Genomic DNA, 23,969 nt, shown 5'->3' on the forward strand with positions numbered 1-23,969 from the left:
ATATATATATATATATATATATTTATTTATTTATTTTTTTTTTTATGAAATTTAAAAATAGGATAAATATTTATGCCAAAAATATTTATTCATGCATTTGATAAATTAATTTATATTTGTTAAATATGTATCTTTTGAAAAATTTAAATAAAAAATGAATACAGATGACGAAATAAGTTGACTCGATTTTTAATGTATGATAAAAATAAAATCACAAAATTTAGTACATAAAAAATTTATGATTAATTTTTAAATTATATTTTAATATACTTAGTTGTGAATATATATCTCACGTGGGGTGTCTATGTATTAATTTCGTGTAGAAAGATGTGTAATCATTTGATTTGAAAATGTAAGGATTATATTTGAAATTAAAGCATATTATCAGAGTATTCAATTTAATTAACCTTCAATTTTATTATTCTCTATAATATGCGAAGATGTTTATTATCTATCAAATATTTTTACATAGTTAATATGAATCTATTTATCTCTATATTTCATATAAAAGATATAGATAAAAATATAGTAAGTGAGCTAATAATTCAAAAAAAAATCATGTCCTCATTTGAGGTTGAATATATTGAAACTTAATAATCAGTAGCGTAACGTTTTTAAAGTACTTTTTGAAAAATCATATTTGACGAGTGTAACATAACAATTATCTATTGATATAAATACAACTAAAGAATCTAAAATACCAATAGACATGATTTATGCAAAAATCATACAAATATAAATTGTATATTTGAAAAAGGAACAAGAACGATTGAAAAATGAAATATTTAAAGGAGTTTTATCATATCAATATGAAAATAATAATAGGACGTGTTGATGTATTTCATTAGTATTTTTCAATTACTTCACAACATAATTCTTAGATACTCAAAAAAAAGAGAGAAAATGGTTAAATGTCCCCCTAATCTATATGCGAATTTCCAACTACACACTTCAATTTTACGAGGGTCCTATTACCCTCCTGAACTCTTTAAAACTGAAATTATTACACCCTTATAATACCACAACCACTTATATGTTGATGGGTGAAACTCACGCGTTTGACACGTGGAATATTATTAACTTTTTTAAAAAAAAATTCTTTCTTCTTTTTTATTTATTGTTTTAATTCTACTTGAAGGTTATAACATCAAAGTATATGAATGTATTTTGGATCTTCAAATTTGAAATTAGTTGCTGACATTGTTGGGTGCTAATTTTTCAAGCTAAAAACACTAAGTTTGAGTGTTTGACTAAGTTCATGGCTACAATTTTTAGATTTGAGCTTTGGAACTCCATGAACACCAAAGAGCTTTCATATGAATTTTTTAGATCTATTTTTTTGATTGGGAGCAACTTTCGCTAATGTTTTGAAGAGTTCCATATGGCAAAAAACTGAAGCTCATGGGTTTAAAATGTGAACCATCACCTTGAAACCTCCATTGAAGTTGGTTCAAAAGGCTTGGGTTCAAATTCGATTTGCCACAAACGAGTACGATTTTGAATGGGTAATATATCAAAAAAATTGAAACGTCGAGAAAAGCTTATATCTAAAATTTAGTGTGATTTAAAAAAGTTTTAAGATGACTTTGCATCAATTATTCAAAGCAATGGGATGAAGAAGATGAAGAAATGGCACTGCATTTTCAGATTTGCAGGAATTTGATCCGTTGTTAAAATCAGTTGAAATTTTATTCCATAGATTTGTTGGGTATTAAATATAGGATTAGAAATTTCCTTAGTATTACAATTTATTAAAGAAAATTAGTTGAGTGTCACTATATTAAGCATATTCAAGCTTGAATTTTGCTTTGATTTGGAAAATTTTTGGTGCATAGTTCTTGATTGTGGAGAGTGATGGATGAAATTGCTATATACGATTTGTGGTGCATCAATTGACATAGTTAAGAGTGAAGACAATTGTTTCAAGATGGTGAGGGGTGATGAAATTTAATGGCGGCCAGTTGTTAGGAAGAAGAAAACAAATTATCAGTGAGATAAGAATAATTAAGAAAAAAGAGGAAAAAATAAAAATTATGAAAAGAAACATTAAAAATAAAAATCTAATATTTATTTTTGATCTCCACTCTCTCAAAGAGAATGATATACACTCACTTTGTCAGGTAAGCATTTAGGGAGGTAATAATTTCAATTTTAAACAGCTTAAGGGGGTGATAGGACCCCCATGAACTTAAAGTGTGTAGTTGAAAATTCGAATATAGATTAGGGAGGCATTTGACCATTTTCTAAAAAAAAAAGGTACACCAAAGTATATGTTGTAATATAAAGATTCAAATTCATTGATATTCCAATAAAATGTACAAAGTGACATCAAAATCTATTGTTAGATACCTGTTCAGTGCAATATAAACCAAACAAAAAAATTACTAACAAAATATATCTTGACATATTGATTAAGAATGTAAATCCCCCATTTAATAAATTATAGGTGTTAAATTTGTTAAGTTTCATTTCAATTGTCATCTCAAAACGATCTTCATAATTAATATATAATTAAAAAATAAAGTAATGATATTACGTTTGGGCATAGAGAGAACGTATATAATTGATTGAATAAAATAGTTCTTTAATAATTACTTCAAAGATCGCGCGAAGCGCGGCCAAATTCCCTAGTAATAATAATATGAGAAGAACTAAATATGATGCCCAATGAATTAGTTATTTAGTTAGTCGGTAATAAGTTATCAAATTAATTTTTAATTACAAAATTAACGTGTCTATTTTATTAGTTATTTAGTTAGTCGGTAATAAGTTACCAAATTGATTTTTAATTACAAAATTAACGTGTCTACATTATTAAATAAGTTACCAAATTAATCAGGAGGTTTTTCCTATATTGATTCGGCTTAGGACTACTAATCCTTATTAGTTATAATCAAACGGATTTTGTTTTGTTAACTTTGCAAAGAAATTTAGAAACTGTCTATTTTATTAGTTAGTCATAATAAGTTACCAAATTAATCAGGAGGTTTTTCCTATATTGATTAGTTTTGTTTGTGAACTTTGCAAAGAAATTTAGAAACTGTCTATTTTATTAGTTAGTCATAATAAGTTACCAAATTAATCAGGAGGTTTTTCCTATATTGATTAGCTTTGTTTGTGAGCTTTGCAAAGAAATTTAGAAAGTGTGAGCATAGGAGTAGGAAATTACGATGGCGGAAGAACACGAAATTGAAGAAGGAGAAATATATGATGATTTAGTTTACAGTTATAGTGATCTGAAAATTCCAAAGGAAGAACGCCAAGTTGAAGGAGATTATGATGATTCTCATATAGACATTGATGCTAAGATTCAAAGTGTTTTGGGCGATTATATCAAAGATTTTGAAGGAGCTGTTTCTGTTGAGAATTTGGGGACAAAATATGGTGTTTATGGTTCCTTTTTGCCGATTGATCAACTTGTAATTCAACCACAGATATCTCAAAAACTCCCTTCTTCTTCTCACAAACCCATTAGGATTAGGATTAAGTTTCGTTCTTCTGATAATACTGCTGCTGCCCTGAAAAGTAGTGATTTACACACTGCTTCTGATAAGACACACTGCCCGGAACTGACGACTTCTGGAAATGAGTCACCAGTTGCTCCTTTCATTATACAAGGAGATTGGATTCGATGTTGTACATGTCGGAAGCGGAGGCTTCTCTCGTATGGTACAAAACCCCATCAACTGTCTCAGAGTTGGGTCTGCACTATGTTAGACTGGCTTCCTGGCATGAACTTTTGTGACATTAGTGAGGACGATACCATAAGTGCTCTACATGCCCTCTACCAATCTCTCATCCAAAGTAACTTTCAAAATCGTGGTGCTAAGGGTACTTCAATTGATGTAAAAGAACATAACGGAAGGGAAGTTTCTGTGAAGAAAAGAAAATCGAGGGAACAAGACTATTTAGGTAATGACTTGAGTGAAAGTGATGCCAATGCTTTAGACAGGAAATTGAGAAAACAGAAGAAGTCGAAGGTGATTCATACTGAAAAAAATAAGTCCAGTAGAAGCAAGGGTGAAGGGAAATCGACAAGGAGAGATAGAGGAATCAAGGATTCTGCTCCTATAGAGAGAGAACAGCAGGCGAACAAGTATGGAGTAAAGCAACAGTCTGAAGCAGAATGTGGCATGATGAGCAAACCAGTTTACAAGAAGGCCATTGGATATGGGAAGGTTGCGAGGCCCTACATTGCATTTTGGTAGAGTAATTACTGTATAAACCAGTTCTTGTTTTCTGTTAAATTTGTTTATATGTTGAAAGTATATAAAAATAAGCAACTAATGATTCTGCTTCACAAGTTTACTTTATGTACTTTGAAGATTACTTAAGGCTTCNGTATGACGGAGGGTATTTGTATACCATTTATGATAGTTCGGGGTATATTTATCCTTTTTCCCTTAATTAAATATCCAACTTCTAAGTCTTCCAATGCTATTTATCTAAATCTATTTTGGTGTTAAGGGTTGGATCTCAAGCCACAAATTCCTTTGTAATTTGTAATAATCTAACAAACAATTTCGGAGCTTCATTAAAATAGATCATGAGGAGTGAAAATGACTTATATGGTTAATGTGAGGGATGGATCTTATTTTGTTACTCTTTTTCAATGCTAACTTTACATTCCCCTGCTTAAAGAAATCAGTATGTTGTATCCATCTTGTTACAGCTTCAACTGATGATAAGAAGACAATTTTTGTGTGGATATTGGTTGAGTATTGAATTGTTCTGTTTCATTAGTGAAGAATTCAGACTAGTTGTAGTCTTATAGATATCTGTGTTTCAAGGTTATTCAGCTATAGAGGCATGAATACTTTTATAACAAAATGTGAATGAAAGATTTGCAACATAAACACTTGTAATAGAAATTGTCAATCAGACTCTGTAACTGATTTGTACCAAAATTCAGTGAAGATGATCAAACCTGTATCCAAGTATAGCAATGTGAGTATGATTCTAGAAATTCTGCTCTGGAGTGGTTATGGTTCTCATTGACAATTTGAATCACAGGTAAGCTATAATGTCGAAACTTGTTGTCTTGAAGCACACAATCTCATGTACTTGTTTGTGGATCACTTGAATCTGTTTTTCCAGAAGTAGATCATACTGTATTGTTCCCAATTTCTTCCGGTTTTACTGCCTCAAGAACCTTCATTGACTTGAAGGTCTGGACCTGGTTTTAGGCCTGATATTGTGACCCTCCCTTTCAGCCACTAGGTTGTTCATTCATGTTCTTCCTATTTTCAATTTGTTTGCATCCGGTCCTTCTCATGTCTGTTCTAGGATCATTTTTGTGCAGATGATCGATTCCTCAAATTTGCCAGGGGACTCAGGGAATGCTCTGACCTTGACATTCATACTGCATATGATCACTGGAAACCAATCCTAAAGAAATTGTTAAATAGAGAATTAGATTTGTTTCTGACTCTTCTCATAGCAGCTCTAGACAAGATTAAGACTACGGAAGCCACAAATCATGAACAACTTCTTCCCTTCACTTCCATTGTTTCTTGTGCTTGGCGTTGTTGGAAAATCTCAAATACTTACTTTTACAACAAAACATGAATTTCAATAATGATCAAACCAATAAAAAAGAAGGAAGAAGTAGAATAAAAATAACAACTCATAATGATAAATATGATGTTGGAGTTAGTAGTAGCATAATCAAATTTATATATTATATTAATAACATTTTACTAATATAATCATTCATTTACCTCTTTATGCGATGATTTCAACTCAATTTTTTTTCTCTTAGTTTATGTATCTAATCAAACACCTGTAATATAAATTGACAAATAATGTTAATGGGCATGCGGTTTTGTTTATCAATGGTGTGAATAGTCGGAGAATATATTAGAGATAAAGTTAGGCAAAAAGATTTCTTTCATAGGGATGCTAGAAATGTTGGGCGATTAAAAATTTTTCAACACATTTATAAATTTTTATAAAAGTTTTTAAAAAGTTATGGTCAAGAAAGATTAATAATTTACTACTTTTGAATAATATATGTCTATATCATAATATGGATATACATGCAGCGCACGTGTCTAGATTTAGTTGAACGATAACAACCAAGAGGTAGGCTAGAAGGTTGTCATCCTTTGAAGTGTAACTAGGAGTTGAATGAAGATAATGATTGAGATTGCTTTTAAAAGGCAGGGGCATGAGGCAAGACATTTTACGCAGTACAGGGCGGGGAGTAAGTCCTAAGACACGGTGGCATGAGTCCCATGGATCTACCGAACGTATATCTCATGTATCTTCAATTTTATAATTTAACTAGGTATATTTCCCCTACTCTTTTATATGGTGAAAGTTTATGAAAATAAGCAATTGATTCCGTTTCACAAGTTTACTTTATGTATTATGTACCTTGAAGATTACATAAAAGAAGCTAAGATCAAGCTACTATATTAATTGAATATCGAACTTGTAATTCTTGCAATGCTATTTATATAAATCTATTTCAGGTGCGAAGGGTTGGATGTCGAGCCACAAATTCATTTATCATTATCTAACAAACAATTTCAGAACTTCATTAAAATAGATCACAAGGAGTACAAAATGACTTATTATTTTGTTAATGTGAGCGATGGATCGTATTTTGTTATTCTTTCACGATGCTAACTTTAAATTCCTTTTGCTTTCCTAGATAAAGAAATCAGTATTCTGTATCTATCTTGTTGCACCTTGGTTTGTGTGGATATTGGTTTTGAGTTTCGAATTGTTCCGTTTCATTAGTGAATCTGAGTTGTAAGGAGAACTGAAATAACAAATTCAGTCGTCGCATGGGCACCAATTGTTCTTTTCCAGGTTATGCAGTTAAAGTTGTATTGTAGTTTTCATGAACACTTTTAGAACAAAATGTGAATGAACGATGTGCAATATAAACAATTGTTGTCGAAATTGTCAACCAGACTCTGTAACTGCTATCCATGGTTTGTAACTAGTAGCGGCAAACCCAAATTCAGTGAATATAACCAAAACCATATCCGAGTATTGCAGTGTAACTGGGAATATGTAGTTTTGTTCCTATTTATAAAATGTTCCACCAGGATTCAATATTTTCACCCCTCTATTGCAGGTATTGTTCCAGAAATTCTGTTCTGGAGTGGTTACAGTTGTGCTTGATAACTCTAATCACAGGTAAGCTAATGTCGAAACTTGTTTTGTCTTGAAGCACACAATCTCAAGTACTTGTTTGTCATTCTAATGTGGAAATGGAAACTTTTCAGGGCTCTCCAGTCATCAGCACCGCTATCTGACCTTTTGAAGGTTTACATTAAATGTAGTATTTAGCATCTTATTCTGTTGTTACACCTTTATAATTCTATCTAGCGTCTACTGCTTTCCTTCACTTCCATTACTTCTTATGCTTATTGTCACTATAGAGTATTTGTATGTCTAGTCCACCTAACAAGGGCAGGCACAAAACATGACACATATCTCTAGCTTTACTTACTTGGAGGACTTTCTCAGTATGACACATTAATGTAGGGGTAAAATCAGTTGGGATATTTTGTGAGCAAAGGAAGTATGGAGGAAGAAGACGAAGTTGAAGGAGGAGAAATATATGATGATTCTCATATAGACATTGATGCTAAGATTCAAACTGTTTTGGGCGATTATATCAAATATTTTGAAGGAGCTGTTTCTGCTGAGAATTTGGGGCCAAAATTTGGTGTTTATGGTTCGTTTTTGCCGATTGATCAACTTGTAATTCAAACCAGTTTACAAGAAGGCCATTGGATATGGGAAGGTTGCGAGGCCCTACATTGCATTTTGGTAGAGGAATTACTGTATTAGCAGTCATTAGTTCTAGTTTTCTGTTAAATTTGTTTATATGTTGAAAGTATATGAAAGTAAGCAACTTATGATTCTGCTTCACAAGTTTACTTTATGTACTTTGAAGATTACTTAAGGCTTCTAATCCTAATTGCAAAACCAGCATACTCTTAGCTACTATATTAATTGAACATCCAACTTGTAACTCTTGCAGTGCTATATATCTAAATCTATTAAGACTATGGAAGTCGCACATCATTAACTGGTTAAGTGATGTCTTTCGGCAAAAAATTGCAACGTGAATAACAGTTTTCCTTCACTTCTTTTATTTATTGTGCTTGATAGTATGATGAATGCATCTATTGTAAGATCCACTAATTAATATATGAGACTAGAAACATTAAGATCACGATTGTTCTGAATTTCTTCTTGTCATTGCTCAGATGATGGTAGGTAACTCTTTAAACCATAAGTTAAATAAGCTTTGTTAACAGAGCATATTTGATTTAGAGATTAGTCCCTTGGATCCTTCCAACAATAGCTCAGAAAGCTTTCTACTATCCAGGGAAGAAGGTTCCTTTTTTTTTCTTTACAGGATGCTCAGAAGCTTGAACTGTTAATAAAGCTTTGAGTAGTAAAGGGCAATCTACAGATGCTGGGAGCAGAAAGGTAGTTGCAGAAGCATGGGAACTATTAAAGAGGAGTCTGGTTGAAAGAATTCTGTGTGTGATTGATCCTGATATGCTTAACTATGCTCGAGTCTCGCAGTACGTATCCCTTTACTTGAAATGTGATTATGTGGTCACGAACATTGACGAAAAATTCTTTAGTTGTTGTAGTGTTATATTAAAGGGGTCACGGACATTGACGAGTTGAGCTCAAGATCACCTATGCCCATCCTTAATGAGAGGTCTCAGTTTTGAGTCCTGAATATGAAAAAATCCTTGATAGAAAGTGTTTTTCCCAAATAGATCTTATGCGGTGTAAATCCAAATTAGTTGGATTTTAATAAAAAAAATGAAGCTTAGAGTTCATCAAACCAATATAAATATTGGTTTACCTACCTCTCTCATTAGATCTCCAACAAGAATTATTCAACACTTCTATTCAACTCAAAAATGCCCAGGTGGTGCTATAAGCTTTGGTTGAAGCTCCATAAATCAACTCAATCTTTTTTCCTAAATTGCACAATTGGTTTGGGTAAATGTATGAGTGACACCTCAATACAGTCCACTAAATTAGTGGAGGGATATTGTAAATAATGGATGCCTAGTAAGTGAGGCACCATCATGATGTATTTCAGCTACTCAATCCTTTACACAACTCAAGAGTGCAATAGGGATTGTGGTAGGATTTAATTAGAAATTTTGTGTTTGAGCCCTGAGTACGAAATTGAATACTTGTGGAAACTCAAACCGTATCAAACTTAAATTGAAGTGCTTGTGTAAGTATAACAATTTGTAGAAGTATTTAATTCAAAATACATTTTGTAAAGAAGTTATCGCATTTGCGCAGTCTCAAAGGAAGAAAAAAATGGGGATAAACTACTAAAAACAGAAGTGAAATTAATTAGCAGACTGTCAATTTTACCAATACATAGTTGAGAATGTCAAGTTATTTTTAATTTTTGATAACTAAAACATATAGTTTTCCCACTTCACAAATACAAAATGGACTCACCTACTCCACTAAAACGTTGTCTATATAATCACTCTTTAGAACATTGCTTAAGCATCATCCCAAATCCAATCCAGTTTAGAAAAAATCATCATTTAATTATCAAAATACAAATGGCTTTCTCCCAAATGCAAAAAATTTCAGCATTTTGTTTCCTCCTATGCATAGTGATCATTTCACCCCAAGCAGAAGCTGCAATCTCATGCAACACAGTGTACTCTAAGTTAATGCCCTGCCTCAGCTACCTCATGGGAGGTAGCAACAAGTCAGCGGCCCCAGCTGGCTGCTGCAGCGGGATTCAGTCCCTCTACACAGCAGCCAGCACCACTACGGACCGACAGGGGGTATGTTCCTGCCTGAAATCAGGGGCAGCAAGTCTTGGCAACAGTATTGATACTAGCAAGGCTGCTACACTTCTTAGCAAATGTGGTGTCACTGTTCCTTACAAGATTAGCCCCGACATTGACTGTTCTCAAGTCCAGTAAATTTTATGTAATATGTGCTCTCAGTTCTCTAGTCCTGACTCCTGAAGAGCACTAGCTACTTTTATGTTTATGCTTGAATAATTTGGTTGAAGTGGCAATGAATGTATTGGAGTTCTATCTATTTTGATGAATATATATAGTACCACTTCTTGATGGATTTGATCTCTTTATGTCACTCTAGTTATCTGAACATGTGAGAATTAATTGATTATTCAAAATGGAGAATAACTCCTCGTTTAATTTGTTTGATACTGACCTGTGAAGATGATTGGCTCATATATTTGGGTAAGTCGCTCAAAGCCCACCGACTAGTCAGTTTTGGTTATCTGGGAAAAAGAGCGTCCCTTTATGCAATTTTGCTTGGAAAAGTAATGGCCATTTTTGCTCTGATTCCACTTTATTTCCCTACCAACCTTTACCTAATAACATTATAAGTACTTAGGAATAATTCAATCGAAGGTTGCTATAGGCTTTAGGAATCAGCAACACTTACAAAGAGTGTTAATTGCCTAGAAAAAATATATTTAATGGCAATTAAGTTATTGTTGTCAATTAATTGTCACTAAAAATCATTTTCGGTGTACTGAACTTACGTCAACCTTGACGTGTAACTGGAACCAAGTTGATCTGCATTAATCATAAATTAAACATTTCACTTAAGACTCAGGGAAGCCAATTCATCTTTGAGGTTTTGGTCTTAGGCCATCCAATTCAATTCTCCAACTCAAATACTAGGGTAAAGTTTTGTTTCACCCTATTTGTTTCCACATCATGTATCGTCTTACAAGACCAAACAATTTATTTATTTTTTAAAATTTCTAGAATTGTGATCCCGGCGATGTATTTATAAATCATGTAAAAGCACAACAAAAGGGGAGACTTGCCTTAACCCCAAATATACATATTGTCAAGCAATCCTCGCAAAAAGGGAAATGCTCAACTTCCAACGTTAATTTGTTGCTTGGACTCTTCATAAATGTCAACAGAATATGAGTGTGTGTCGGATCCTTCCAAAGTAGTGGAGGATTTAACATGAGTGCAACAATATTTTTGGAGAGTTTGAGCAACATAGACATTAACACCCCAACAAAGGATCCACCCCAATCTCTTGTATAACTCCAAATCAATAAACATCCTACACACATTTTTATACTCCATAGATAAAACTCAAGTGATAGAATTACCACCTCATAGCATTTTATATTTTCCTCTTGGGATATTTTTGGAATATTCAAGAATCTAGAGTACTAGATCAATATGTTTGATGGTCACAATTATCATTAATATGTAGAAACCATATTGGATTGCGTAGAATTAAGAATAGCCACCAAGATGTCACGGACTTAAACTTTCACTAAGACTCTGTGCGACACTTTAAATAAAGGCATTGGTCTGTCTTGTTCTTAGAAATTAGCTATGTGTTACAACTTGGATGTCCCTCCATTCTCGTTTCAATTCAAGGACAAATATTTTCTCCACTCACTAATTTAATCCGCTACATCAGTCAATTGACCATAACAATCATTAAAATTTAAACCTGAAGGACTAATATTTTTTCCATATAGCACATTAGTTTAATGGACTACATAAGTCAATTGGCCATAACAATCAAATAAATCTGATCCATTGTTAAAACTTATATAGCGCACTAAATTAGTGAGCTATATGTAGTTTGTCAAATTTATTTTGACACATTATTTTGGTTACTTCTTTAATTTGTTTCATATCCATCATTAGGTTCCAGAATCTATGGGGCGGGGTGTGGAATGTTTAAAGGGAAGGGGTTCAGAGTGTTGGATGGGAATAAATTTAGAATGTTAGTTATGAATTTTATATTTTTTAAGAAAATCATTTATTTTATTTTGTAAAAAAAAAATTTGATGCATCAAAATGAAAAAATTGGAGCCATGTGTCAAATACACCCAAAGTGGAAAATAATTTTCTTGGACCCTTCAAAGTTTATCCTCCCCTTTCAGTACTTATTATAGTTCTTGTTCTTTCGCCTTCATATTCCAAGAATGTTGATTATGAATTCAACAGAATTTAGTAGTTTTATTTTAAATTTTAAATTTATTTTTAAAAAATTGAATATGTATACGTTAATTAATTTAGATTTGAATAACTTAAAAATATTAACAGTTAGAGCACATAAGTCTTAAATTTTGATTTCGCTCAATTTCCTTATATTCGCTATTTGCTAAGCAGGAAAAATCACACCACATATATATTTAAGGGGAAATATTACGGATTTTAAATCTATTTTTAAAATATTATTGCTTATAATGTTTAATTGCGGGTTATAACAACTCACTTTTTATTTATAAACAATTTATTTCTACTTTATTAAATAATTAGTCTTTTATAATTTTATTTTTATTATTAAATTATATAAATAAAGAATCTACCATAATTATCTCTTACACATCATCAAACATACCAAATAATAATGGAGTACCAAAATATAACATTATTCATTTAAAAAAACGCCAGAATGGAGTATACACATTTCATACATTTTTAGTCACACTTTTCATACATATTTCATGCTAACATTATAACTATTTCATCCCATAAGTCGTAATTTTTTCACAGCAGAATCATGTCAATATAATACAAAAATAATACAAATTTTAACAATTACTTGTCCTTTATTAGGTAAACACTATACGAAATTCATTCCAATATAATTTCAAAATCGTACAAAAATGGTATAACCAGTAAACCATTTACAAATAAATTTTATTTAATTTTTTTTTACCAGAAACCTTAAATTAAAAAAATTTCATATCAAAATCTATACCAATTTCAAACAAATTTTATGTAATTTCCAAAAAAGAATGTTCATATCAAATATTAAATTACATTATGCACAAACAAAATCTGAAAATTTTCTTTCCAATATCAGTGTTTTTAATTTTTTTTATTTTTATTTTTATGTTTGATTAGTATAACACTATAAATAAAAAATCGCAAAAAGAACACTAACCTGAATGATCCCATCTATCACCATGCTCTATTAATATTATTAAGAAGCCGTCCATTACAAGTAAACAAAAATTATTGAATAAAAACGAATTGGAACTAGTTGAGAGTGACGACTAATTACAGAAAAAATTGAGAAGAGAGAGATCCGTTTGAACAAAAGAAAAAAAAATGTTTTGAACGAAATTTAACTGCATTGAATTAAAAAAAGAAAACAAATATTTCATTTTTTATGAATCTCCTAGTTTTATGGCACATACTAATTATCATTAATGTATTCAAATTAATTACTAATAAATATCCGTTTTTTACCTTATCTATTTTTCAAACAAAATGATTTTTACTGTTATTTTAAATCATTTTTTTATTTTAATAAAATGTTAGAACCTGAGTTTTTTTTATTGTTATAACTTGAAAGAAAAAGAATAATGTCATAATTTATAATTATCAGTCATATATATGTCAATTACCGTGCAGTAAGGCGGAACCAGCATACTGTCAGAGGTTCATTCGAACGCTCTTCACAAGAAAATATTACTATTTATACATGATTAAAATTATTTTTTATGTATATATAGTAGATTTCGAACCCCCTTTAATTAGTTCGTAGTTGACTGTTATGCTGCAATTTTCCTATCTATAGAAAAATCACTTTTGAAATGTTCTAAGTATAAAATATTTTGGGAAAAATACTTAGAAAGAGTCGCCACTTAATTTTTTAAAGAAATTAAGATAACTTATAATTTTCAAATATTTAAACAGAAAAAAAAAATCATTTGAAAATACCAAAGAGGGTTCGGGGTTCAATTTACACTTCGAGAAGGGTTTAAGCATTCGAAGTGTCCGCTAACATGCGGTTGACCTGCGACTTGACTAAAATATATTTGACTATTTTTAGGAAAATAACGATTTAATATAAAAAAAATAATAACTTACAATATTTGATTAACTTTGAGAAAATAATTAAATAAATTACGCATTTTATATTATTCTATTTTTTAGAGAAAGGGATCCAAAATGGAACATTTGACTCGAAAATCAAGTGATTAGAATATTAATAGAATTAGATTAATTAGAATTTATGATTCATTTTGAAATAATAATTTAAACCAATTTAATAAATTAAAGCATGAATATCATTTTGAATTAATTGACTAAACCTTTTGAGAAAATGATTAAGTAAGTATCACTATTTTTAATTAATTGAAAAGGTTTTGGCTAACATTTTTTAAAATTTATTTGATGAAAAATACTTTAACTTAAAACAACTTTAACATGAGTAAAATATGATTAAGCAAAAAGCATTAAAGAACATCTCTTTTTAAGTACAAAAGTTTAACTTTAATTGAAGATATAAAATTTTGACCAATATACTTAACTACTAAAATAAATGAACACAAAACATGAAATGTATTAAAATTAAACCAACACAAAGAATATAACTCATCTTTTGGGGAATTTAATTAAGTTAATTAACAATTCTAAAGTTAGAGTTAATGATAAAAAAAAAAAAAAAACAATAATTAAAATCAATTAAATAAATTAAAGGTAAAGGAGAAATGAATTTGGGCCCCCTTTTTGGGCCAATTTTGCTGAAAACTTTGGCCTTTAAACCAATCCCCTTTTTGTATACACAGGCTGTATATTAGTGTATATGAGCATGTATATCATCTCTTTTCATGTATCTCTTGCTTCCGAACACCTGTATTTCGCCTCAGACCTGCATTTTCACACTTTTTGATCTGTGTATGAATGTATACCGATGTATATCAATGTATAAAGGTTGTATCTCAGCTTGTTTTCAGCTTTCTGAGACTTGTGTATCTGCGTACTGTTTTGAGAAAGCTTCCGAAAGCTATGTTGATACTTCCCTTTCGTGACATTTGGCGTGGGGATTGACTCAGAGAGTTGTTGGGTTCATCCCAACAAACAAAAGAGATGCAAGGAGGGCAGGATTGGAGTCCGGTGGACTCGATATCATATGCATGGTATAAAGGAAAAAGGGAATTAACAAACCATATGCTTCGGTAAATCGATAACAAATAATTTATCATATAAGATCACAACAAGATAGAACTTAAATCATTGATCACTAAAAAGAAAAGAGAATTTCAAGCAGCCATGTTTTATCTCAAATTTAAGAACAATGCTAAGTCTAACAGAAATCACGAAAAGAATTTTTTTTTTTTGCACAATGTGAAAGCTAGTTTAATTAAGACAAGAAAAAAATTCTAAAGACTATTATCAAGCCTGATTCAAAAGACCTTAGTTGCCGATTAATGCTATATTTTAACCGTATGTTTAAAACAAGGGAATGGTTAGAGGCATGTTAAAGCATTTTATTCAAAGATCTGGAAAATAACTTCAAGGAGAGGAATACATTCTTATTTAGGAGCTCAAATAAGAACTTTAGCTTTTGTCATTTAAAACCGAAAGATAACAATACTTCAGTCTCATACAATCACATTTATTCAAAAAAAAAAAAACCTAAAGATGGTTGTTGTGCATTTTTTATTATTATTATTATTATTTAAAAAAAATGCTCTAACATATTGTAATCATTTATTTAAAATGAAATCTCTAGCATAACACTTTCTTCCTTCTAATCTTTTAATAAATTTTATCATGAATTCCTAGGAATGTAGGATATTGATAGTGAAGTTTTACGTGATATGTTAAAAAAAAAGATAAAACATAACACCAACTGTCATCCATCCCTGGAGTATGATATTTAGTTAATAACCGATGAAAATACTTGCTAAAGGTCCCTCAATAATATATCTAAGCATAGAGGTATTTGTTCTTGAGTATACACACATAATTGACCATGATATGAAATAGATAAATTTATATATAACTACCACACTACAACCAAAACATGCTCATTAACTACATATCACAAATATTAAACTAATGAATATGAGTATTCAAACAGAGAAGAGGGAAAACTAATTACATCCACATATCTCATCTTTTCTATGAAACATAAAATTGATAAGATTGTAATAGCAACAATTATTGTATTGGCAGTAAGAAAAATATATTGCAGGTGCATGATGTGTTATACTTTAAACGGAAGTATCAATGTTTATATGTAAAGTGGGAAGGAAAGGAGTGTGAAACTATTCTTTATTATCAAATCTTATCAAATTATCCGACACATAAATTCAGGCTCTTAAATACTTTAAATGAAGGCAACAGAACTAAGTAAGAGACAAGGTTGATAATCCGGCATCAAACAAGTCAGTAAATATTGTAAACTACTAACTAAAAACACGAAGGTAGCATCAACCAAAACAACGGCATCAGAATCTGGCATATTTGTGAAAGTAACGAGCAAAACCTTAATTACGCTATTTGTAAATAAGGATAGAAAGAATCCTAGCGCACAAACACCAACAACATTACTAGTTCAATGGTTATAACTCATAAGGAACTAACAACCCAAGTGAGCAAAGACTATGCTCATACCTAAATCACAATGAATGAAACAAAAAAAAAAACCAATAAGCTTACAATTTGAGACATTTTTTTTTAAAAAAGACAATACATTAAAACAGAGAGGTCGAGCTAAATGAACACATCATTTTATTGCAAATATGTCTAGCTAAGAGCTAAGCAGATAACAACGTCAAGACATTAAACAACTGATAAAACTATACATACTCGAAAACTAAAACGACAAACTATAGAAAGCAGCATAATAAGTATTCTGGGAAATTGAACACTAACAGGGAAATATGAAACAACTAAAAATGGGAAGAGATTACCTCTTTTGGAGCAGCGAACTAGGACGACGAGAAGAACGATTCCCCCACTCTCTTCGACTACTAAAGTCAAGCTAAGAAAATTCGAGCGGCGATCTTTTCGGAACTTAGAATCAAAAGACTAGATATAATTTATTTATTTTTAGTGTAGAAGTGACTATTGCTTCAAAACCAAACTCAAAAACGTGTCAAAATCCAATTTCCAAACTTGTTTCTTCTCCCCCCAATCACTTGAATGTAAATGATTATTTATAGGGGAAGTTGGGGCGTTTGGGGGGGAAATCCGTTGAAAAATTCAAACAAAAATTTGAATTTTTTCTTCTCTTTTCGAAGCAACAGAGGGCTGTTGTGCAGGCCTGCGACTTCCGCGCAAGGGGGGGGGGGGGATGGGACGTGAGGTGATCAATTAGGCTGCTAGGGTTATGGGTTTTGCAGATGATCACGTTTCTGGGTTTTCCGCGATTTCCGCTGTGTTTGGACGAGATGGGATCGTCTGGTTTCGTGAAAAAAGAAGAAGACGCAGGGGTTGCAGCTGCTGACTGTTGTTGTATTGGAACGGGTTTGGGCCAGGTAGTCTTTGGTATGGAATTGTGGACGGGTAGGGTCGGGAAATTGGACTTGCTGAATGTTGAGGATAGCATTGTATTACTATTGTTGGAATGGGCCGGAGGAAATTGGGCCCAAAATTGTTTTGGAATTGGGTTTAGGTTGGTAATAGGATCAACTTGCCATGTGGGGTTAAGAAATTAGCCGATTTAAATTTAATTAGTAAATTCGGTTAAAATTTAAATTAGACGAATTAACATTAATTAATTAACGAGCTTCTCAATCTTAATAAAACATAATAATTAATTATATTACAAAATAATTAATTTAATTACAAACTAGTTAACTTGAAATTATAACTATAGCTTAAACTAAAAAATATTTTAACTACAATGTAAAATATTTTGAAGGTTTTCAAATGTTTATAAGGTAGCGTGATTGTAAAACAATACATATTTATTATTTAAAATTATTAAAATTATTAAAATGATAATATTACTCTAAAAATAACTTGAAAGTATTTTGGATTTCATAAAATTTATTAATTCAAAATTATGACCCTTGCTAATAAAGTATTTTTAAAATATAAAATCTTTTCGAGATGATTTTTGAATACTCATAAAATGCATTAATTATATACATAACTATATAAAACATATATATATATATATATTAAAGAAGTGACAAAATTGTTTAAAATAACTTGCAAACTATGTTTATTTTATTTTATTTCTGAAATTTTTATAAAACTAAATATTTTAAATCGTTAGAAATTGAAGAAGCTCGATGATTAATATACATTGTGGAGGTCAAAAATTGGGTGTCAACATTTACTTCTTCAGATTTTGAATTTCCTTATTAAAAGTTCTAGATCCGCCACCGATGGTGCTTGCCAATTGTCATAGTTTCTACCATTGAGTTATTTGACAAACTCAAAAGCAAGCTATGTAATATCCTATCAGAAAAATTTCATCATTGCTATGTATGGATTTTAATTGTGAATAATTAGCTGGGGGAGCTGGGAATTAAAAGCTAATTTTGAGTTTATTAAAATGATTGACGTGTTGATTTTCAACCTGAGTTGGTAGGTGAAAGCATAGTGCCACTGCCACCATAAAAAAAAATGCAGCACTAAGTAGTGCAAGAAATTAAGTTAATTAAATACTTTTAGAAACTTCTTATTGGAGGAGAAAAATATTACACCCGTGCGATAATGCTTAGTTATATTCAAAATGCACTCCTTTAAAATTCAACATTTATTTTATTTATTATGTATTTTTTAGCAAATGATCAAGAGAGATTTATTATTTACTTCATACTATTCTTATCATTAATTAATTATGTAAAATATTAATAGTCAAATTTATATTTTTACAACATAATTAATAAGATTAGTTCAAAAAAATAAATTTCTAATAAATGTTTGGTTTTTCACCCATTATCCGTAGGTACAGCAATGGGGCAGGACGGATGCAGAGCGGAGTGGGTTTAAGACTATGCGGGGCAGGATGAATTTGAGGTTGTGCGGGGTGGGTTGAAGTGTTTTTTTTTCTAAACTAATGTGGGGCGGGGCGGGTTGCGTGTATATGTGATTTTATGCGGGTTCAAACTTAATTTTAACTTTTTACATGTTATAAGAGTGATAGAACATTATTTATAGTAATATAATATCTTTAAAGCTACTAAAATATTGAAGATATTAAATGAAAATGGTTCAATAAAAAATATTACGATTTCTTACATGTTTCTCAATTGACCTCTAAAAATAATTTTTTAAGTCATTATCTATTACATTAATACAACTTAATAAAAAAATGAATTTATTTTTATGAATTTTATTTTTTGTATCAAACTTAACTAGAAAAAAGAAAATACTAAAAAAATTATGTGGGACAGGTTCATGCGGGGCGAAAATGAAAAAGGTTGTCATACGGGGCGGATTAAAAATTTTGCGGGTTAAGCTCAACCCGCCCCACACCACCCCATTGCCATCCCTTGTTGTCCGGAGCCCGTCCCGACTAAATTCGGATAGTGCACTGCAACTCCCAACATGATTTTATTCGTACATAGGGCTCGAACCCAAAACCTCTGGTTAAGAGTTGAACAGTCTCACCACTGCACCACAACCCATGTTGATCTCTAATAAATATTTGGAAGTTTTGACCAAAATAAGCTATTTTAAACCAATTCACCAAACTAATACGCTTTTAAAATTTTTTACAAAAGTAGTATAAACGTACTTCATGGTAACGTTTTTGGTTATTTTTATTTTAAAAATTCAACGGACAAAAACTGACGGAGTTGACGACGTTAAATGAATCAACGTTACTGTGAGTAACATTTTAGGTGTAAAACGTTACTCACGATAACGTTTATTGAGAATCCAATCACTTCAACCCTGCAAATGCAGAATCAAATCCTGCAAATTTAAAACGTTACTATTTTACTAAGAATCCAATCACGGGTCTTCGACTCCTGCAAATTTAGCTATAAAACGTTACTTTACCTAAAAAACGTGACTGTCAATTACAACACTCTGTTAAAGTCATATTCCTCCATTTTTTAAACTGACCACATGTGAATATAAAATAAATGTTGCTGTAAGGAATGTTTTGCATATTCCAACAATATTCAACAAAACTTTTACTTGTGTTGCCCATTGTTATAATAATATTCACAAAACTTCATCAGGTATGAATTAAATAAGTCAAGTTTATCATATTATTAAGAGATTTTTTAAAATAATATTAATAAATTAAAAAAATAATTTTAAAGCTATAGTAAAAACTTAACATAATATGAGTAACATTTTATAGCTAAATTTGCATGATTTATTCTAAATTTACAGGAGTCGAAGACTCGTGATTGGATTCTTAGTAAAATAGTAACGTTTTACACCTAAAACGTTACTGTGAGTAACGTTTTAAATTTGCAGGATTTGATTCTCCATTTGCAGGGTTGACGTGATTGGATTCTCAATAAACGTTATTGTGAGTAACGTTTTACACCTAAAACATTACTCACAGTAACGTTTATTCATTTAACGTCGTCAGCTCCGTTAGTTTTTGTCCGTTGAATTTTTAAAATAAAAATAACCTAAAACGTTACCATGAAGTACGTTTATACTACTTTTGTAAAAAATTTAAAAAGTGTATTAGTTTGGTGAATTGATTTTAAAATAACTTATTTTGGTCAATGCTTCAAATATTTGCAATGCCAAGTAAAATGAAACAAAGGAGAGTAAAAAGAATAGAATAGTTTAGTTGGTTGACTGAACTCTCACTTTATTGGTGAAGGTTTGATTTGTGTAAACTCCTCCCCATTTTCCCTTCCCTGCCCCAATTTTAAAAAGAAAAAAAGAATGGACATAGTCAACGTACCCACTAGGCCACTACTAGTTAAACTCTACTAATACTAAATAATTTTTTTTGCATATAATAAAACAAATAATATGGTATCAAAACAATAATCTTCACTCCTATATATAATCGTCCATCACCTTTGAACAAGACTGCGAAGAGTTTCATTAATTTCCTTGTGAGACCTAAAATTTTATCCACTCATTTTTGTGTTTATTCATGGCTATCTCAAAAAAGCTTGTTAAGCCCCTTTCTCTTTTGTTCCTAATTTACATAGTAATTGTAGCATCACCTTGCGTTGATGCGGCAATCACATGCAGCTCGGTGTTCAACGGCCTAATCCCGTGCCTTAGCTACGTAGTGAACGGTGGCAAGGTGCCACCGGCTTGTTGTAGAGGGATCAAGTCCCTCTACGGTATCGCCAAAACGACGGCGGACCGCCAAGGCGTTTGCTCGTGCTTGAAAATGGCTGCCTCAAGTGTTAGTGGTATCGATTTTAAGAATGCTGCTGCCCTCCCAGGAAAATGTGGGGTGAAAAATATTCCCTTCAAGATTAGCCCTAAAGTTGATTGCTCAAAGGTGAGATGAAGGATGAATTATGCATACAATATAAATGAGAATAAGAGTTATGTTGTCTCTAATCATAAAATTGGGACATAATCTATCTATTAATTAGTACTACTACGGTTTCGTGATTGTCTTTAATTTGATCCTTGTATTGTGTCACAGATATCACACTGTTACGTCGATCAATAATGATTGGTAGATCAATCAATTATGTATTTTGTTATTTGGAGGTATGAATTCAAACTTGGAAAAAACAAAATATAACATAAGCTCTCATCTTTCAGTAGTTATAACTTCATCGATTCTATTTTATGTGACGAGGTTCAGATATGAGGATCAAATTAATAATTGTTTATATGAATTCGAATAATAAATCTTAAGTTCTTTATTACGATAAAATGTACATATTAAGAAATACATTAAAAAATATTATTAATCACAATATATAGTTACCGCCTACCGGTCAAATATATGAACTAGAAGATACATTGGAGGGGAAATTATTGAGCTAGAGTTAGTCCCTCTATGTACTAGACTAACCCCACTACAGACTAATGGAAGATTGATAATTGAGAAAGATATACTTGACTAAAATATATCTTTAACACCCCATCCTCTTGGATATCTATTTAATATATAAATAGTACGTCTTAAAATGTCACTATAAAAAATCTAATGTAAAATAATATAGAAATCCATTTATAAAAAGACAGAGAGAGGTGATAATACAAAATACAAAAAGAGAGGAGGGAGATGGATTCAGAGGATAAAACCTAAATGCATGTATGAATACAATAATACAGTCGCTTGACACATTAAAAAATATATAAATACAAATAAAGAAAGATAGAAATACAAAATATACACACTGAGACTATATGAACCTAAATATACATATGAATATACCAAATACAATCGCTCAACACTTTAAAAAATAAAAAATGAATACAGAAGGAGAAAGAGGTAAAAATACAAAATATAGAAGCGGGGGGGGGGGGGGGGGGGGGGGNGAGAGAGAGAGAGACAAAAAGAGAAAGAGGGAGAAAGCCGAGCAAAATTGAGGCAAGAAGCGAGACTTGTCTTTTCCTTTTAAAAATAATTGGACCACACATCTATTTGAACATATTTTGAAAGAAAACAAAATTTTATGGTTTCAATAAAAGAATAAGGAAATAAATTAAATTCAGCAATAATATATCCATGTGTTAGCTAGTCCTTCGAAAAATTAATCAAAAAATTGAATTTTTTCCTCTTCCAATATTATGATGCATACACAAATTAGTAGTAGTATAGGTGATGAGGTGAAAGGATTTGGTGGTGGATGAAGTGTGCCATCAGATTGTTCTCGTGGGATTAAATTTGTCCTTAATATTAAATATTTTTCTCTCAATAACAATATATAATATTCATTTCCATTTCAATTTATATGATATTATTTAAATGAACATGAAATTTATGAAAATAATAGAGATATTTTATATTTGTAATACAAAATAAGATTAGAAAATCTTACATTTATATTCTCGAATAAAATATTCAAGAGGATACTCCATACAATAAAAGCAAAAGAATCAAACACAACTCTTATAGTCATTACTAAAAATATGTGAATTCCCTAAAGACATTCATATTAAAATGTCGTCTTTTATTTCTTTAATTGAAAAAATAATTAAAAATTAAAATAATAAGTACAAAAATGAATAGTAACCTCAATTAAAGATTAGTACAATTCAATTTAACATTTTCTTGTTTGGATTTGATTGTATCTTAGCTTTTATTGTTGGATGAACAATATTTATGGTTGATATTGATAAAAAATAAAAGGACCAATGACCATAGGTACAATTAAGCCATGACTATTGGTCGACAATTCTTGATTCTACTATAAAATTAAATACGTTTGATCTATAATCATTCATCGAAAATATTTTTGACGAAAAACGTTTATGATCAAATTCATCGGTGAAAAATACATATGTTTCTCATTTTATTTGAAACCTACTATATCAACTAGTTTTATACTTCACATGTTTGACTTGTCAACCTTTGGTTCATATATATATATATCTATATACATTTGATTAGGAAATCACAACCATTTCCACAATGCTAAACAAGCAACTATTTCCTTTGCTTCTCATCTGCATCGCGGTGGCCGTGTCCACGACCACCGGAGCATCTAATACAGCTGCTGAGGATGCAATTCTTACGTGCAACATGGTGTATAGTAGCCTCGAACCATGTCTTGGCTACGTGTTAGGTGGTGAGTTAACTGTATCACCAGAGTGTTGTAGTGGAATTAAATCTATCCTCAACGCTGAACGTACAAGAGCTGACCGCGAGAGAACTTGTACTTGCATAAAGAGTGTTGGTTCAACCTCTACCGCAATTCCAATTAGCCGTGCTGCTCAACTCCCTGGATTATGTAAGGCTAATATTTCTTTCAAGATTAGTCCAGATGTTGACTGCTCTAAGACCATATAAGAATTTTTTTTTTAAAAAAAAACTTAGCCATTTTATTTATCATGTTATTTTTCAATGTATAATGAGATATATTGAATATGTTTGTGTTAGTGAGTGTGGGATCATTGATGTCCTTTTATTTCCAAGATTCTATATATATATATATATATATATATATATATATATATATAAACTTGAATGAGGTTTGGATTATTGTTAATCTTTTCTTTCTTAATTTATTGATACATATATAATTGATAATAGAATTTGATCTAAGAAACAAATGATACACATGATGGGTTTGCAATACATAATTATTGTGCATAGAGTAT

At 31.0% G+C, this 23,969-nt stretch overlaps 4 protein-coding genes across 4 annotated transcripts in view; 3 read left to right on the forward strand and 1 right to left on the reverse strand.

Moving 5' to 3' along the window:
* Nucleotides 1–23,969, reverse strand: part of LOC125841724 (3-ketoacyl-CoA synthase 11-like) — a 303,969-nt gene that overhangs the window by 112,620 nt on the left and 167,380 nt on the right. The window lies entirely within an intron of this gene.
* LOC125842992 (non-specific lipid-transfer protein 4-like) lies at nucleotides 9,582–9,953 on the forward strand. The gene has a single exon (XM_049522252.1). The coding sequence runs from the start codon at nucleotides 9,582–9,584 to the stop codon at nucleotides 9,951–9,953; it is 372 nt and encodes a 123-aa protein (XP_049378209.1).
* On the forward strand, nucleotides 17,186–21,363 carry LOC125842993 (non-specific lipid-transfer protein 1-like). The gene is made up of 3 exons (XM_049522253.1): nucleotides 17,186–17,409; nucleotides 20,928–21,186; nucleotides 21,337–21,363. Exons 1-3 carry the CDS (start codon nucleotides 17,186–17,188, stop codon nucleotides 21,361–21,363), a joined length of 510 nt encoding a protein of 169 aa, XP_049378210.1.
* On the forward strand, nucleotides 23,281–23,658 carry LOC125842994 (non-specific lipid-transfer protein 1-like). Its single transcript, XM_049522254.1, has one exon. The coding sequence runs from the start codon at nucleotides 23,281–23,283 to the stop codon at nucleotides 23,656–23,658; it is 378 nt and encodes a 125-aa protein (XP_049378211.1).

Source organism: Solanum stenotomum, chromosome 10 (assembly GCF_019186545.1).
Source record: "Solanum stenotomum isolate F172 chromosome 10, ASM1918654v1, whole genome shotgun sequence".
Lineage (NCBI taxonomy): Eukaryota > Viridiplantae > Streptophyta > Magnoliopsida > Solanales > Solanaceae > Solanum > Solanum stenotomum.

Bases quoted from the DNA above. Each gene is read 5' to 3' on its own strand.
- LOC125842992 (XM_049522252.1), top strand. From the start codon at position 9,582: ATGGCTTTCTCCCAAATGCAAAAAATTTCAGCATTTTGTTTCCTCCTA.
- LOC125842994 (XM_049522254.1), top strand. From the start codon at position 23,281: ATGCTAAACAAGCAACTATTTCCTTTGCTTCTCATCTGCATCGCGGTG.
- LOC125842993 (XM_049522253.1), top strand. From the start codon at position 17,186: ATGGGATCGTCTGGTTTCGTGAAAAAAGAAGAAGACGCAGGGGTTGCA. The intron at 17,410-20,927 runs GTTGGTAATAGG...AATCACATGCAG, and splicing joins TGTTTTGGAATTGGGTTTAG to CTCGGTGTTCAACGGCCTAA. The intron at 21,187-21,336 runs GTGAGATGAAGG...ATTGTGTCACAG, and splicing joins CTAAAGTTGATTGCTCAAAG to ATATCACACTGTTACGTCGA.